The 17,559-nt window shown below is 33.0% G+C and overlaps 1 protein-coding gene across 1 annotated transcript in view; it reads right to left on the bottom strand.

Moving 5' to 3' along the window:
* Positions 1–649: 649 nt before the first annotated feature.
* Positions 650–17,559, bottom strand: part of LOC132738885 (procollagen-lysine,2-oxoglutarate 5-dioxygenase 1-like) — a 44,404-nt gene continuing 27,494 nt past the window's right edge. Inside the window, exons 5-14 of the mRNA XM_060726496.1 lie at positions 17,379–17,430; positions 14,427–14,539; positions 12,163–12,226; positions 11,090–11,187; positions 9,883–9,984; positions 9,132–9,196; positions 8,412–8,570; positions 6,117–6,218; positions 3,480–3,607; positions 650–756 (exon numbers count right to left, since the gene is read on the bottom strand). Of these exons, the coding sequence (XP_060582479.1) occupies positions 650–756; positions 3,480–3,607; positions 6,117–6,218; positions 8,412–8,570; positions 9,132–9,196; positions 9,883–9,984; positions 11,090–11,187; positions 12,163–12,226; positions 14,427–14,539; positions 17,379–17,430 (990 nt within the window). The remainder of the gene's footprint in view (positions 757–3,479; positions 3,608–6,116; positions 6,219–8,411; positions 8,571–9,131; positions 9,197–9,882; positions 9,985–11,089; positions 11,188–12,162; positions 12,227–14,426; positions 14,540–17,378; positions 17,431–17,559) is intronic.

Genomic DNA, 17,559 nt, shown 5'->3' with positions numbered 1-17,559 from the left:
AGTATTATTTCTTTATATCGTATTTATATTTATTATTTTTTTATTTATTTTTATTATGATTTTATAGTAAAACGGCAAAGCGTTCCATATGGCAAATACGCCCAATACCAGGGACGGAATAAGCCATCCCGTATGGCAGTGAAAGGGTTAATAGTATTCCAATCATTATTATTTATTGACAATATATTCACACAACAAAATGTTTCTTCAGGCACATGCTGGTACCTGAGTAAAACAATCTTCTTTACAAACTTCTTCACTTAAAAAAACTCTTTAAGTTCTTGAAAGATTCAAACCACTAGGGGCAAGTGGTTCATAGGCAAGTGGTTCACAGTCCACCACTTTAACTCCACGGCCAAAAAGGCCTGGAAAAATGCAGATAGACTTAATACTAGAAGTTAATTATTTTTTCTATAATTACTTGCCAACTTCTCCGTGTAAGTTATATGTCAGAGGAACACAAAACTAGACATACTATTGTAAACCTTACCATTGTCGTAACATATGTTCTTACTGGACAAGGAATGTATTCAAATTAAAATTTCAAAATGATTAATGATTGCCATTACCTGTTCTATGACAGCATTTTCTGCTAAACTGTGTGAATAATTTAGGTGTATGTATCGTTTCTCCCCAATCAAACGGGTTATTAAATATTTCCCATAATTCCAATATGAAGTCTACCAGTCTGTGCTCCATCTGAGTTGATCAGGTAACCAAACTCTTTCCTGTTTTTGTAACAAACATAAAATAACCCTGAAATGTCAAAACAAACATAAAATAACCCTGAAATGTCAAAAAATAAACATAAAATAACCCTGAAATGTCAAAATTAAACATAAAATAACCCTTAAATGTCAAAATAAACATAAAATAATCCTGAAATGTCAAAATAAACATAAAATAATCCTGAAATGTCAAAATAAACATAAAATAACCCTGAAATGTCAAAATAAACATAAAATAACCCTGAAATGTCAAAATAAACATAAAATAACCTGAAATGTCAAAATAAACATAAAATAACCCTGAAATGTCAAAATAAACATAAAATAACCCTGAAATGTCAAAATAAACACATCTGTAAAGTAATACAAGGTGAATTTATAGAGTTATACAAAATAAACAATTTATAAAGTAATACAAGGTGAATTTATAGAGTAATACAAAATAAACACATTTATAAAGTAATACAAGGTAAATTATAATGTAATCCAATATAAACACAATTATAAAGCAATACAATAGAAACACTTTTATAAAATTATACAATGGTATTATTTATCTAGAGCATGAAATTTGTTGTCATCGGCTAAAAATGAGTGTTTATTGTGTCTGTGCTTATCGAGTCAAATAACAAGAATCTTCTGAATTCATTTATCATACATTAATTGAAAATTTAAAATTTCAGAAAATAATTTATGTACATTGTCTTTATAAAAGCATTTTAAATATTAAATGGTGACTTTAAATCTTTACATGTTTTTATTTCATTAAGGCACCTATGTAGAACAACCAACCATCTGTTTGCAAGCTGGACAGGTTCTTTACAGAAAATTATCAAAAAATCTCTAGCTAAAATTCACCATACTGTAGTGAGGGGCAACTAGTACAAAATAAGAAACCATAACCACTTGAGAATGGAAGCTCCTATAAAACAGCAGTTCTGATTCCAGACTGGAGGGAAAACCTTTATAATTATCAGTACCAGCAGTTCTGATTCCAGACTGGAGGGAAACCTTAATAATTATCAGTACCAGCAGTTCTGATTCCAGACTGGAGGGAAACCTTAATAATTATCAGTACCAGCAGTTCTGATTCCAGACTGGTTGGAAACCTTAATAATTATCAGTACCAGCAGTTCTGATTCCAGACTGGAGGGAAACCTTTATAATTATCAGTACTAGCAGTTCTGATTCCAGACTGGAGGGAAACCTTTTATAATTATCAGTACCAGCAGTTCTGATTCCAGACTGGAGGGAAACCTTAATAATTATCAGTACCAGCAGTTCTGATTCCAGACTGGAGGGAAACCTTAATAATTATCAGTACCAGCAGTTCTGATTCCAGACTGGTTGGAAACCTTAATAATTATCAGTACCAGCAGTTCTGATTCCAGACTGGAGGGAACCTTTATAATTATCAGTACTAGCAGTTCTGATTCCAGACTGGAGGGAAACCTTTATAATTATCAGTACCAACAGTTCTGGTTACAAACTGGTGGGAAAGCTCAATAATTCTGAGTACCAGCAGGTCTGGTTACAAACTGGTGGGAAAGTTTTATAATTATCAGTACCAAGCAGGCTAAGGTTTAAGCTGTGTGTATACCTTTTCTCTCAGAGTTTTACATAATGCCATATCAGCATCCAGACTGTCAGAGTCTGTCAGAATATTTCAAACTTTAATGATCTAAAATAATCATCATAATATTTCTGATAAAGATTTAATATTATAGATGTTGTGGGTTATCAATAGTTAGCACTAAAATAGAATAAATATCAATGAATTTCATTTCTGACTTCAGTGCGGCTCTGATGCCTATTAACACAAACAACACCAGATTAAAAGTTTAAGATTAAAAATAAACTTTAAACGTTTATCTTCCATATATATATTATGTATACAGTCATTTATAATACTATAATTAATGAAATAATATTAGGACTTAAAAATTAAGAAAGAAACTTAACAATGAATTAAAGAATATCATTTCCTAGAATAAATCCTCACAAATAATCTTACACTTAAATTGTTATGCCATGCATATCTATTTCTATGGTTAAAAGCCTGTGGTAACCTACCTCATATAGACAGTGCTTTTGACCAGACTTTTCAACCAAACCCCCCCCCCGCCTGTTAAGGCCTAAAACAGTGAAAAAAAATGTCCTATTTAGGCCCAAACACTGTTTTTTGTTTGAGTAATGTTGATAAAAAAGTTATCACTTTTTCGGTGCCGACCCTATTCAAAAGGTTCATCAAGGGGTTGCCAGATGGGGGATGTGCCCCCTTCTGTTTCGGGGGTTTGCCAAGAAAATTTTTGACATGTGACAGGCTAAAAATGGCTTCAGGTCAATCGTAAGGTAACGTGTAACCAACGCTGAAAAGGCTTTTACTCTATCTCAATCCACTGAGAAGTTGCAGCACTTTGAAATCAGTTTAGAAGGAAAAAAACAATGCAAAATAGTGATTTTTGCAATTTTGAGATGTAACCATGGTAACAGGAAATTTAAGATTGAGCATGCTGTTACAAGGCTATGGTCAAGTCAACATTTTGTGCCAAGTTTCTTCAGTATTGAAGCATTTTTCATAGTTTCATAGCAGTTTGAAGTTGTAAGAGGACGCTTTTCAGTGAAAACGGCCATTTTTCACAATAATTATGCTCATGTAGTAAAGAGTTAACCTGATGGTACATGTTTGTCATGACCTTCACTCAGATTTGTGAGTTAAAAGAAATAAATGAACAAGTTTTTATATCTTACATTTTATCACCATGTACAATATCCATGTAGTCTTCCGACCGAGCGTAGAAACCTGTGGCACTGAGAGCTCCCCAGAAATTAGACCATGCTTTACCACGTCTCTAGTAACAAGTGGAGCTAAAACTGATCTGAAATATACAAATATATAATGTCTGGCTATTAATTGTCTGTAAAGAAATGATCAAAATGTAGTAGTACTTCTACATTCCCCAATTAATACAATATTTCAGAAATATATATTAAATATATAACACTGTCAAAATCCCTTCTTTTTTGTTGTTCGACACTGACTTTTGTTCAACATCAATTTTTGTTATGTCTGATTATCAATATCTATGAGGCATTTTTATCATTTATATACATGTATGTGTGACTATTGTAAAATTTTTAGTTTTATTTCAATGAACCAAATGATGTTTTTGAAAAAAGTTCTTCGTGCCAATGAAATTCAACATATTTTTATCAGTTCTCTTTCTATTAGCATATTAAATTTGGAATAGATATCAACATTTCTTGTGTTGTAGCAGAGTAATACATGGTTCCTCTTTCACATGCTTAGTCATTTATCACCTGGATCTACTAAAACTAGAACTATCACTAAATGTGATTAATACCGCAAGACTGCTTCGGAAATGAGGATGTTACTAGTAACAAAATACCTTGTAAAGAATTGAAACAGAGTTATGGTTTGTGGGCAATTAAAGATAGTTGTGGTTCTTGTATGTTGCATTTCCTTTCAATGTGGTTGGCCATTGATGAAGTTTTATTGGATTACTCTGTAAGAAGTCCAGAAAGACAAGGAAAAGGAACAAAAGGGCAATAACTCTATAAATACTGAAGATTGAGTTATGGCTATTGTACACTGCACTTCCTCTCATTGCTCTTGACCATTGAATGAAGTGGTGTTGAATTCCAACTACTAGTTTTTTTAAGTTATGCACTGGACAAAAAAGTAACAAAGGGCAATAACTGTAATTAGTCCAAATAGAGTTATTGTTATTGTGCACTGCACTTCATCTTACCGCCCTTGACCATTGTATAAAGTTTCATTGAATTCCAACCATTAATTTTCAAGTTATGCACTGGACAATAAAAAGTAACAAAGGGCAAAAAACTTTTAAATTAGTCAAAGAAGAGTTATGCTTTCTGTGCACTGCACTTCCTCTCAATATACTTGACCATAGTATGTAATTGTTTTGAATCCCAACTAGCAGTTTTCAAGTTATGCTCTGGACAAGAAAAAAGCAATGGAAAAGTAACAAAGGACAATAACTCTATATTTACTCTGGACAGAGTTATAGTTCTTGTGCTTGACCATTGTATGAAGTTGTTTTGAATTCCAACCAGTAGTTTTCAAGTTATGCTCTGGACAAGGAAAAGTAACAAAGGGCAGTAACTCTGTAATTAGTCAAAATCGAGTTATGATTCTTGTGCACTGCACTTCCTGTTATTGTGCTTGACCATTGTATGAAGTTGTTTTAAATTCCAACCAGTATGTTGCAAGTTATGCTCCAGACAAGGAAAAGTATCAAAGGGCAATAACTCTGTAATTTGTCTAAATGGAGTTATAATTCTTGTGCACTGCATTTCTTCTTAATTTGCTTGACAACTGCATAAAGTTGTATTGAATTCTAACCGGTATTTTTAAAGTTATGCTCCAGACAAGGAAAAATAACAAAGGGCAATAATAACTCTGTCATTAGTCAAGATGGAGTTATGGTTCTCATGCACTGCACTTCCTCTCAATGTGCTTGACCATTGTATGAAGTTATATTGAATTCAAACAATTAAGTCTTCAAGTTTGAGTCCGGACAAAAGAAAGCAATGGAAAAATAACAAAGGGCAATAACTCTGTAATTACTTTAGATAACGTTATGGTTATTGTGCACTGCATTTCCCCTTATTGTGCTTAACAATTGTATAAAGTTGTTTCGAGTTTCAACCAGTAGTTTTCAAGTTATGCTTCGGACAAGGAAAAGTAACAAAGGTCAGTAACTCTGTCATTAGTCAAGATGGAGTTATGGTTCTTGCACACTACACTTCCTCTCAATGTGCTTGACCATTGTATGAAGTGATATTGAATTCCATTTATTAGTCTTTAGGTTATAGTCCCGGGACACAAAGAAAAGCAATGGAAAAAATAACAAAGGGCAATAACTCTGGTAATTACTTAAGATAGAGTTATGGTTTCTTGTACACTTGCACTTCCCCATGTTGTTGCTTGACAATGGTATGAAATTGTTTCGAGTTTCAAAACCAGTAGTTTTCAAAAGTTATGCTCCGGACAAGGAAAAGTAAACAAAGGCAATAAACTCTGGATTAGTCAAAGAATGGAATTAAGGGTTCTTGTGCACTGCACTTCCTCTCAATGTGCTTGACCATTGTATGAAGTTATATTGAATTTCCAACCCATAAGTCTTTCAAGTTATTGCTCCGGACAAGGGAAAATGCAAACCAGACCGCTGGACCGACCGGACCCTTACCACCGAGTGACTCCTATTTACCCCCCCAAACTTTCGTTGTTGGGATAAATAAGTAATTGATTGTTTTGCTGCTAATTTGAGCACCAATCATGCATTATTTTTCAACAATGCATTCAAACTTGACATCTATTTTCTAAATGTAAACTTGTCTCACCTGTTCTGATGTATCAATAGTTTTAATGTTTGATCATTTTCAAGATGAACATCACCATCCACGTTGAAGAAATACTGACAATCTTTCTTTATACATTCTTCTCTAGAAACAAACAAATCAATATAAAACCCATGGCAAGTGAAGTGACATTTTGCCCATTTTAATGCTGAGAATTTAATTTGGTACTATTTCAAGTGAAGTGACATTTTGCCCATTTTAATGCTGAGAATTTAATTTGGTACTATTTCAAGTGAAGTGACATTTTGCTCATTTTAATGCTGAGAATTTAATTTGGTACTATTTCAAGTGAAGTGACATTTTGCCCATTTAATGCTGAGAATTTAATTTGGTACTATTTCAAGTTAAAGTGACATTTTGCCCATTTTAATGCTAAGAATTTCATTTGGTACTATTTCAAGTGAAGTGACATTTTGCCCATTTTAATGCTGAGAATTTAATTTGTACTATTTGTAAAGTACATTTTGCCCATTTTAATGCTGAGAATTAATTGTACTATTCAAGTGAAGTGACATTTTGCCCATTTTAATGCTGAGAATTTCATTTGGTACTATTTCAAGTGAAGTGACATTTTGCCCATTTTAATGCTGAGAATTTAATTTGGTACTATTTCAAGTGAAGTGACATTTTGCCCATTTTAATGCTAAGAATTTAATTTGGTACTATTTCAAGTGAAAGTGACATTTTGCCCATTTTAATGCTGAGAATTTCATTTGGTACTATTTCAAGTGAAGTGACATTTTGCCCATTTTAATGCCGAGAATTTAATTTGGTACTATTTCAAGTGAAGTGACATTTTGCCCATTTTAATGCTGAGAATTTAATTTGGTACTATTTCAAGTGAAGTGACATTTTGCCCATTTTAATGCTGAAGAATTTAATTTGGTACTATTTCAAGTAAAGTGACATTTTGCCCATTTTAATGCTAAGAATTTAATTTGGTACTATTTCAAGTGAAGTGACATTTTGCCCATTTTAATGCTAAGAATTTAATTTGGTACTATTTCAAGTAAAGTGACATTTTGCCCATTTTAATGCTAAGAATTTAATTTGGTACTATTTCAAGTGAAGTGACATTTTGCCCATTTTTAATGCTAAGAATTTAATTTGGTACTATTTCAAGTGAAGTGACATTTTGCCCATTTCAATGCTGAGAATTTCAATTTGGTACTATTTCAAGTGAAGTGACATTTTGCCCATTTTAATGCTGAGAATTTAATTTGGTACTATTTCAAGTGAAGTGACATTTTGCCCATTTTAATGCCGAGAATTTAATTTGGTACTATTTCAAGTGAAGTGACATTTTGCCCATTTTAATGCTGAGAATTTAATTTGGTACTATTTCAAGTGAAGTGACATTTTGCCCATTTTAATGCTGAGAATTTAATTTGGTACTATTTCAAGTGAAGTGACATTTTGCCCATTTTAATGCTGAGAATTTTATTTGGTACTATTTCAAGTGAAGTGACATTTTGCTCATTTTAATGCTGAGAATTTCATTTGGTACTATTTCAAGTGAAGTGACATTTTGCCCATTTTAATGCTGAGAATTTAATTTGGTACTATTTCAAGTGAAGTGACATTTTGCCCATTTTAATGCTAAGAATTTAATTTGGTACTATTTCAAGTGAAGTGACATTTTGCCCATTTTAATGCTGAGAATTTAATTTGGTACTATTTCAAGTGAAGTGACATTTTGCCCATTTTAATGCTGAGAATTTAATTTGGTACTATTTCAAGTGAAGTGACATTTTGCCCATTTTAATGCTGAGAATTTAATTTGGTACTATTTCACGTGAAGTGACATTTTGCTTATTTTAATGCTGAGATTTTAATTTGGTACTATTTCAAGTGAAGTGACATTTTGCCCATTTCAATGCTGAGAATTTAATTTGGTACTATTTCAAGTGAAGTGACATTTTGCTTATTTTAATGCTGAGAATTTAATTTGGTAGTATTCCCATCAACTTCGACTTACCGAAGTTCTACTGTATTTCAAGTCAAAGATTGCCTGTAATGGTCATCAGGTAATTTTCCAGCTATCAAGGGTGAAGGACAGTCACCTGTGTTCACTTAAAACATTAAATAACTCAAACACCAGCAGGTATTTTAGTCACTGATTAGTATGCTTTGTGATTGCTTCCTAAAGATACAGAACTTTTATTAATTTTTTCAGTTCGACTTTTATTCACATTGACACTTGAGATATTTCTCTATATTTCATTTATAAGTGTATAATAATTATATATATATGTATAAGATAAACAAAGTGATTACATAGCCCAGTTCCTGGCTGCTGCTTCACCAATACTGTCATATGAACCTATAGTATTGACAGACTTGTACAATATTCCAACCTTGTTCAAGAATAAATCTATCTCATTCTGGTGATTTCTTAACTGAAAATAAAATACAAAACGAGAAACAGTAATGAAACTAGTTCATACAGTAGATCAATAAATTAAAAATAAGTTAATCAATATATTATCAATATCCTGTAGATAACACACCTTGTTAAAGTGTATATACATGTACTAACTGACTGAACGTAATATTAGTTCGAGTAATTAGAGACATCATATTTTTTTGACTGCGGGATATCTTTTTTGCATTGTTCAACAGTTTGGCAGTAGGAAAAAAAGTTAGCTAAATAAGTCAAAACGTTCATGCTTAATTAATTAGGCTTACATTATATATACAAATAAACCAGGGCTACCATATAAAGATATAAAAAGCAACTTAAAATCTTTTTTATATAAGATGGTAAATGCACAAATAACTTAAAACGTAATGATCAATGTTGAAGTTTGCAGACAAGAATGCCATGCACATTACCTCTATTTTTTTTTTCCTTTGAAAAAAAAAGTTGAGCTAAAAATAGAATTAATAAAAAATACAAGTTTATCTAGTTATAAGAGAGTCACTCATATGAATGAATGTAAAGAAAATCAATTTTCGTTTAGCGGATAACTAATGCGCAAATCTTCTGTTAAATGCTTCCTAAGAAATGGTGTTGGATGCTCCACAAACACTCCCAGTACAATAGATGGATAATCCTCTTCCTTTAAATAAATAGTCACAAAATATTATATTTACAAGTTACATTTTATATATATATCAATTATATATATAAGTTACATTTTTGTATATATCACTCTAATAACATTTTTTCCCCTATTGATCACTCTGGTTGCATTTTATCTATATATCACTTTAATGACATTTTTCTTTTTATCACTGGTTGCATTTTTTCTATATATCACTTTAATTACATTTTTTCTTTTGATCACTCTGGTTACATTTTTCTATACCGTATATCACTTTAATTACATTCTTCTTTTGATCATTCTGGTTACATTTTCTATATATCACTTTAATTCCATTTTTCTGTTATCATTCCAGTTAAATGTACAGTAGAACAGTTTGTTGGACTAACCCTATAGAGAGCCCTGCATAACTTTTTTGCAATCAGAACTTTGAATTTGCAAAAGTAATTATAATTAGCTGTCATTATTTATTCATTATACAGGCACTGCTAACATTCATTTTGCTACCTATACAACAAAAAATTTCACATAACCATTATATACAACATATATTACCCCTACAGAATGAAAGAATTTCTGAAGCTAAATGTGGAGTTAAAAAATCATCTTGTCACCTCTTGGTTAAGGACTACTATAATTCTGACATCACACCTATCCTGCCACCCCTACTATTATAATAGTATGTTAACTTATAAACTTACCAGCAATCCCTCAAGATTAATGGTATCTTCCTGACAGGCAATACATCCTGAACTTGATGTCCAACTGTCCGCTAAATAATTAGCAAGTCTGTTAAACTCTGGCTATATGAAGACAAAAACATTGAATTAATAATGTTTGCCAACCTAAATTCTCATAAAATATAAAACCTTAAAAAATGTTGATGATATCTTGATGTACAACTATGTCATACATTTATAACAAGAGCTGTCAGTGGACAGCAATGCTTGAAATATAACAAGGGTGTTTCATTGAGTAAAATGTTTACCTATATGAATACATGTACATAAAATTATCCCAAAAGCATACAAAGGGTTGTTATTTGAATGTTTCATCAAGGTAATCACTGCTTGATTATTAAGAATGCATAAAATTGTCACAAAAAGGCACAAACCCTTCATTAGTTACGCAAATACCACCTTACACGCAAAAACATAAACAAGAATTTCTAGATAAAATGAAGGCATAAATATGCAAAAAAGCAAATCAGAGTTATGGGACTTTTGCCAATCATGAAAGATAAACACAAAGAAGAAGTGTGTGAAATTTCAAGCCATTTCATTCAGTAGTTATGTAGATAGAATCTTACACGTAAAAACTTAACCACTGGGATGCCGACGCCGACAAATAGGAACTTAACCACTAGGATGCCGACCCCGACAAATAGGAAAGCATTGGCTCGAATTTTTGCAAATAGTCAAGCTTAAAAAGCAAGCTAATAGGGTCAATGACCTACCCAGTAAAGATTAAAGAAACATCTTATCATTATTTTTTATCGGGTTGGGTTTTATGTCGCACCAATACTGTAAAATCATATGGCAACTTTCCAGCTTTACTGATGGATGAAAACCTAATACATAATCTTTGAGTAACTTGTACTTCAGTCTGAGTTAAGAAAAACCCTTCCATTTTCCAATTAGTTAAACTAGAAACGTCAATAACTTCACTGGCATGTAAACATTCTTTAGTTTCAAGTTATCAATTTTTTATACTCTTCGAATTCCAAACTCATATACCAATACCTTCCAAACATTACAATTTATAAAGCATACAGAGTTCACCAATCAGCTTTCTGATCTCCCGGCTATATCCCGACAGACTTCTCCCTACATAGAGAACCAGTAATTTAATTATTCTATCAAATCTCATTACTTATAAGCTAATTAACTTGTCAGTATCAATACAAACCTTAATTGGTCCATTTCCATGAATAACAATGGGAACTGTGCCTGTTTTAACATTGTAGAGAAAACTGTGCTGCCCTTTATACTTTAACATGACATCATCTATAAAAATCATCAAAAAATAATTTTAGACAAATTTTGAACAATAATGAGAATGTTTACATTGCTTACAAGATACTGTAATATGATTGGGCAGTACAACTCCGTACATCACAGCACGGCACAGTACAGCACTGTGAGTTTTGAATAGCACTTCAATACACAGCAATGTAATTTAAATTACATATTATTTGTATATGAATTGTACTGAATTTCAAATAAAAATCCATGTTTTTAACTTACAATTTTAAATCGAAAGTCATGAAATATAAAATAATGACCAGGTTCTATACTGTGACATAGGCAAGTTAAAATGCCATTAACATTTTATTTGTTACAGGTAAATCATCTAGTGAAAAATTTTCTATAAAAAATTCAGTTAAAGCTACATTAAATAAATATGTAAATATATTTTGCCATCAGCCTAAAAACCAAGCATTCTACAGTTTCATTAACCTTTTTAACAGCATTGTTGAAAATCTCATCAAATATTGTTCATAAATTAGGAATTTAAACAGAAAACCCCACGGTAACACTAAAGTCCGTATACAAATTTTAACATGCAAATGAAGGCTTTTATTAGATCGTGTATGCGCTATGTCACAGTTTTATAGTCGCTATCCGGAACACAGCAATTATGTATAGGTTAAAGTTTATATGTATGTATTTACAAAAATAATTTGGTCAGGCACGGCACAGCCGCGCGGCCAATTTATTTTTGTAAATACATACTAAATAATTTTAACCTGCTTAGTGTTTTTAATTGTTTTTATAAACAGTCGATTTTCTAGACTGGATTTATCAAAGTAAATGTGTTACGATTTATTTGAAATACTGCAATCCTATTGGACAAAAATAATTTCAAACACTAAGATATTTTCTTTTGCAAACACACTTTAACCGTTTTAGCTTCACGGAAATTTATTAAATGTAGTTTTAAAGACTAGGTGTTACAAATATAATACATGTATATATTACCAAGAGCTCCATGTAGGTTCATAAATATTTCTGATCTTTTATCCAATTTTATATTCCACTTCTCCTGAAATTGAATGTATAAATAAGTACCTTCTTAAGTTCTTATATCAATCAATGGTTTGTAGAAGAGAAAAAATTACATTGATTTAGACAAATGCACAGTTTCTACATACTGACAACAATGAAAACTTAATGCAACAATACATATAATACGTCATATGTTGATTTTCCAGCTTTACTGGTGGAGGAAAACATTAGTTGCCCCTCTGTGCATTATATCTGGCAAGAGTGGGCACCTAGCCTAAGTAGAACCACTGACGTTCTGTAAGCTAGCTGATAGCTTCCTCAAATTATAAACAAGAATGTCGAACGACACATATACCCCCCTTTCTAGCCATTGACTCACATAATTGGTAATTTTATTAAAGAAACTTGCCAAAAATGGGTACATGGAAGTGTTCAATTATGGAAAAATCAACGGAAACCATTTTGACATTTTAATGTCCCTGTGACCTTGACCTAATGACCCCTAAATCAATAGGCGTCATCTACTAGTGATGACCAATCACTATGTGAAATATGAAGACTTTGTGATGAATACTTTTCAAGATAATCAGCGGAAACCCTTTTGACATTTAAGGCCCCTGTAACCTTGACCTTTGACCTAGTGACCCCAAAATCAATAGGAGTCATCTACTAGTGATGACCAATCACTATGTGAAATATGAAGACTTTGTGATGAATACTTTTCAAGATAATCAGTGGAAACCATTTTCAAATTTTAATGTCCCTGTGACCTTGACCTTTGACCTAGTAACCCCAAAATCAATAGGGGTCATCTACTAGTGATGACCAATCACTATGTGAAATATGAAAACTTTGTGATACATATTTTTCAAGATAATCAGCAGAAACCATTTTGACATTTAAGGCCCCTGTGACCTTGACCTTTGACCTAGTGACCCCAAAATCAATAGGAGTCATCTACTAGTTATGACCAATCACTATGTGAAATATGAAGACATTGTGATGAATTCTTTTTAAGATAATCAGCAGAAATTATTTTCACATTTTAAGGTCCCTGTGACCTTGACCTTTGACCTAGTGACCCCAAAATCAATAGGGGTCATCTACTAGTTATGACTAATCACTGTGTGAAATATGAAGACTTTGTGATGAATACTTTTCAAGATAATCAGCGGAAACTATTTTGACATTTAAGGTCCCTGTGACCTTGACCTTTGACCTAGTGACCCCAAAATCAATAGGGGTCATCTACTAGTTATGACTAATCACTATGTGAAATATGAAGACTTTGTGATGAATACTTTTCAAGGTAATCAGCGGAAACCATTTTGACATTTAAAGCCCCTGTGACCTTGACCTTTGACCTAGTGACCCCAAAATCAATAGGGGTCATCTACTAGTGATGACCAATCACTGTGTGAAATATGAAGACTTTGTGATAAATACTTTTTAAGATAATCAGCGGAAACCATTTTGACATTTAAGGTCCCTGTGACCTTGACCTTTGACCTAGTGACCCCAAAATCAATAGGGGTCATCTACTAGTTATGACCAATCACTATGTAAAATATGAAGACTTTGTGATAAATACTTTTCAAGATAATCAGCGGAAACCATGTGGTCTACCGACGGACAGACCGACGGACGGACCGACAGACAGACAGACAGACCGACATTAGCAAAACAATATACCCCCTCTTCTTCGAAGGGGGGCATAATAAAAAATTCCTGGAGTGATCAAAAATCACAGCAGTGACATGCAAGTTCTTAGAGGTGAACGACCTTAACAACTTAGCCATGGACTATTTTGTCACTATGCACACAAACACCAAAAAAATAATTGGTGTTTATTTCCTACTGAATATCACTATTCTTTTTATTTGTAAACTCTCTCCAATAGAATTGATAAACACAGGTAACTTGCAAAGAACTGACTTACAGTTACCAATATATGACAAGATACCAAAATAACTCTGTCTTTCATGTATTTTTTGTTTTGGGTTTTATGTCACATCGACAAAGTATAGGTCCTATTGGGACGTTCCAGCTTTACTGGTGGAGGAAGACCTCAGGCGCCCCTCCGTGCATTATTTCAGGCACAAATGGGCACCTGACTTTCATGTAATACCTCTCCCCTACAGAATCTACAAAACAATGGAAGCTTTAATTAAAACATAAATTTTACTGTTGTTATCATTATACAGTGGTAATGTTTTGTACATAGATATGAATCATACCTGGAGAGATTTGTCTAGAAATATTTTAGTGTAATATAACTGGTCATCATCGTTATCTGCTACTGCATTGTGGGAAATAATTTCATACACGTCCTTAGCATACCCAATAAATCCTGAAAAAAACAAAAACATTTTTATTATTATACTTATGCTGTAAACAATGTGCACATAATTTAAGATATATAACTGAACTACAGTCGAACTTTGTTCACTCAGAGGTCCTGTGCAAATTCAAGGTCATTTATAAGTGAAGGTCAATGTCGGTCTGGTTATTTTTAAGGGTTATCCTTGAAGATTATTATGTTCAAGTTTCAAGATAATCCATTCAAAAACAACAAAGTTACAGCCAATAATAGCAAGAACAAGCAAAATTTGGACTTTTGACCTTGAAGGTCAAGGTCATTTATGGATGAAGGTCAAGGTTAGTGGGGTCTACTAAAAGGTCTTGTCTCAAGGGTATTTGTGGCCAAGTATGAAGACAATACACCAAGAACTAAAAAGGTTATGATCCAGGTACAAGTTTGCGGACGGCAATGGCAACAGCAACGGCACCAGGTCTATAACAATACCTCTATGTTTTTTTGTTTTTTAAAAGTCGAGCTAAAAATGAACAAAGGGCAATAACTACAAAATTTGGCAAGGCGGAGTTCAAGTTCTTGTGCACTGCACATCTACCCATTGAGATCTATCTACCTACAAAGTTTCATGTTGATATCTCTTGTAGTTCCGGACAAGATTTTTTTAAAAGGGGAGATAATTCATAAATTAGGCAAAACAGAGTTATGTTTTTTGTACTGCACTTTTACTCAATGAGATCTATCTACCAACAAAGTTTCATGTTGATATCTCTTACAATTTTAGAATTATGTCCCAGACAAAGTTCAAAAAGTAAAAATAAACAAAGAGCAGTAACTCCAAAATTAGGCAAGGCAGAGTTATGATTCTTCTGCACTGCACATCTACCCATTGAGATATATCTACCTACAAAGTTTCATGTTGATATCTCTTATAGTTTTACAACTATGTCCTGGACAAGGTTTTTTAAAAGGGATTATAATTCAAAAATGAGGCTTAACAAAGTTATGGTTCTTGTGCACTGCACATCTTCCCATTGAGATCTATTTGCCTACAAAGTTTCATGTTGATATCTCTTATAGTTTTGGAGTTATGTCCCGGACAAGATTTTTCTAAAAGGGGAGATAATTCAAAAACCGGGCAAAATAGAGGTATGGTTCTTAGACACTGCACTCCCCTTCAATGCACTCTACCACTGTATGAAGTTTAAACAAATTATCTCCAAGGGTTTTCAAGTTATGCTCCGGACAAGACAATGAACGGACAGACGGACAAGGTGGCGACTATATGCTCTCCCTTTGGGGAGCATAATAAATTGATATGTTATGTGAGCCTACATGTATATTGTAAATGGTATTACCTACCTGATTTGTTAATTATGCTAAATACTATAATTATATTTATACATAAACACAATATACAGGAGTGCATAAATTTATATAAAAAATGGGTCAAAGACAGAAAAAGGCCGGGTTGCATATGTATACAAAATATCATGAGGCTGTGATGTTACTTAAATTTTCTACAACTTTCTTGACCATTGATGTTGAAAATTTAACTTAGTTGGTTAACCGAAAAAGAATGAGCATCAGACCTGAAATGGAATCCCACAATATGGGACCACATGTCAATGCTGTGAATCACATATCAAGAAGCTGTGGTAAGTAGTTGCTGACAAAAACTGTTATGAAAATTTTCTACTATCTATTGATCATTAATTATGTCAAAATTTAACTAAGTGGGCAAACAGGAAGTGGATGAGCAACAGACCTGAAATCAAATCCCACTGTATAGGACCACTTGATAATGCTGTATATCAAATATCAAGAGGCTGTGATAAGTAGTTGCCAAGAAAACTGTAACGAAAATTTCCTGCCATTGACCATAAATGTAGAAAAAAGTCGGCAAACAGGAAGTGGATGAGCAACAGACTTGAAATCGAATCCCACGGTATGGGACCATATGTTAATGCTGTATGCCAAATATCAAGAGGCTGTGATAAGTAGTTGCTGAGAAAACTGTTATGAACGAAAATTTCCTACCATTGAGCATTAATGTAGAAAATTTAACTAAGTCGGCAAACAGGAAGTGGATGAGCGACAGACCTGAAATCAAATCCCACAGTATGGGACCATGTTTTGATGCTGTATACCAAATATCAAGAGGCTGTGATAAGTAGCTGCTGAGAAAACTGTTACGAAAATTTCCTACCATTGACCATTAATGTTGAAAATTTAACTAGGTCGGCAAACAGGAGTAGATTAGCAACAGACCTGAAATGGAATCCCACGGTATGGGACTATGTGTTGATGCTGTATACCAAATATAAAAAGGCTGTGATAAGTAGTTGCTGAGAAACTGTTATGAAAATTTCCTACTATGGACCATTAATGCTGAAAATTTAACTAGGTCAGCAAACAGGAAGTAGATGAGCGACAGACCTGAAATCGAATCCCACAGTATGGGACCATGTGTTGATGCTGTATACCAAATATCAAAAGGCTGTGATAAGTAGTTGCTGAGAAAACTGTTACGAAAATTTCCTACTATTGACCAGCATTAAACGAAATTTCCTACTATTGACCATTAATGCTGAAAATTTAACTAGGTCGGCAAACAGGAAGTAGATGAGCGACAGACCTGAAATCGAATCCCACAGTATGGGACCATGTGTTGATGCTGTATACCAAATATCAAAAGGCTGTGATAAATAGTTGCTGAGAAAACTGTTACGAAAGTTTTTTCCCCGCCCGCCCGCCGCCCAACATTCACCATACTATAACCCGGGTTTGCACCAGTGCAACCCGGCCAAAAATGAAAAGAAATTAAATCAAATAAATTAAAAAGAATTAAAAACAATTTAGATAAAGAACAAACCTCCTGAACAAAGATACTTCTTCTCATGTAATTTCACATCAGGATACGAGCTCTATAAACAAAACAAAAGAAAACATTTTAATGCTTATACAAAACTTACAGGTAATATCTCATATGATATCAATGTTTTGTTATCATTAATTTATTTAAACAAGAGCGATAAACTTGTTTTAAATATATT

This window comes from Ruditapes philippinarum, unplaced genomic scaffold (genome assembly GCF_026571515.1).
Source record: "Ruditapes philippinarum isolate M1 unplaced genomic scaffold, ASM2657151v2 ctg6082_1_1_1_1, whole genome shotgun sequence".
NCBI classification, from domain to species: domain Eukaryota; kingdom Metazoa; phylum Mollusca; class Bivalvia; order Venerida; family Veneridae; genus Ruditapes; species Ruditapes philippinarum.
This window is presented reverse-complemented; position numbering and strand designations above follow the sequence as displayed.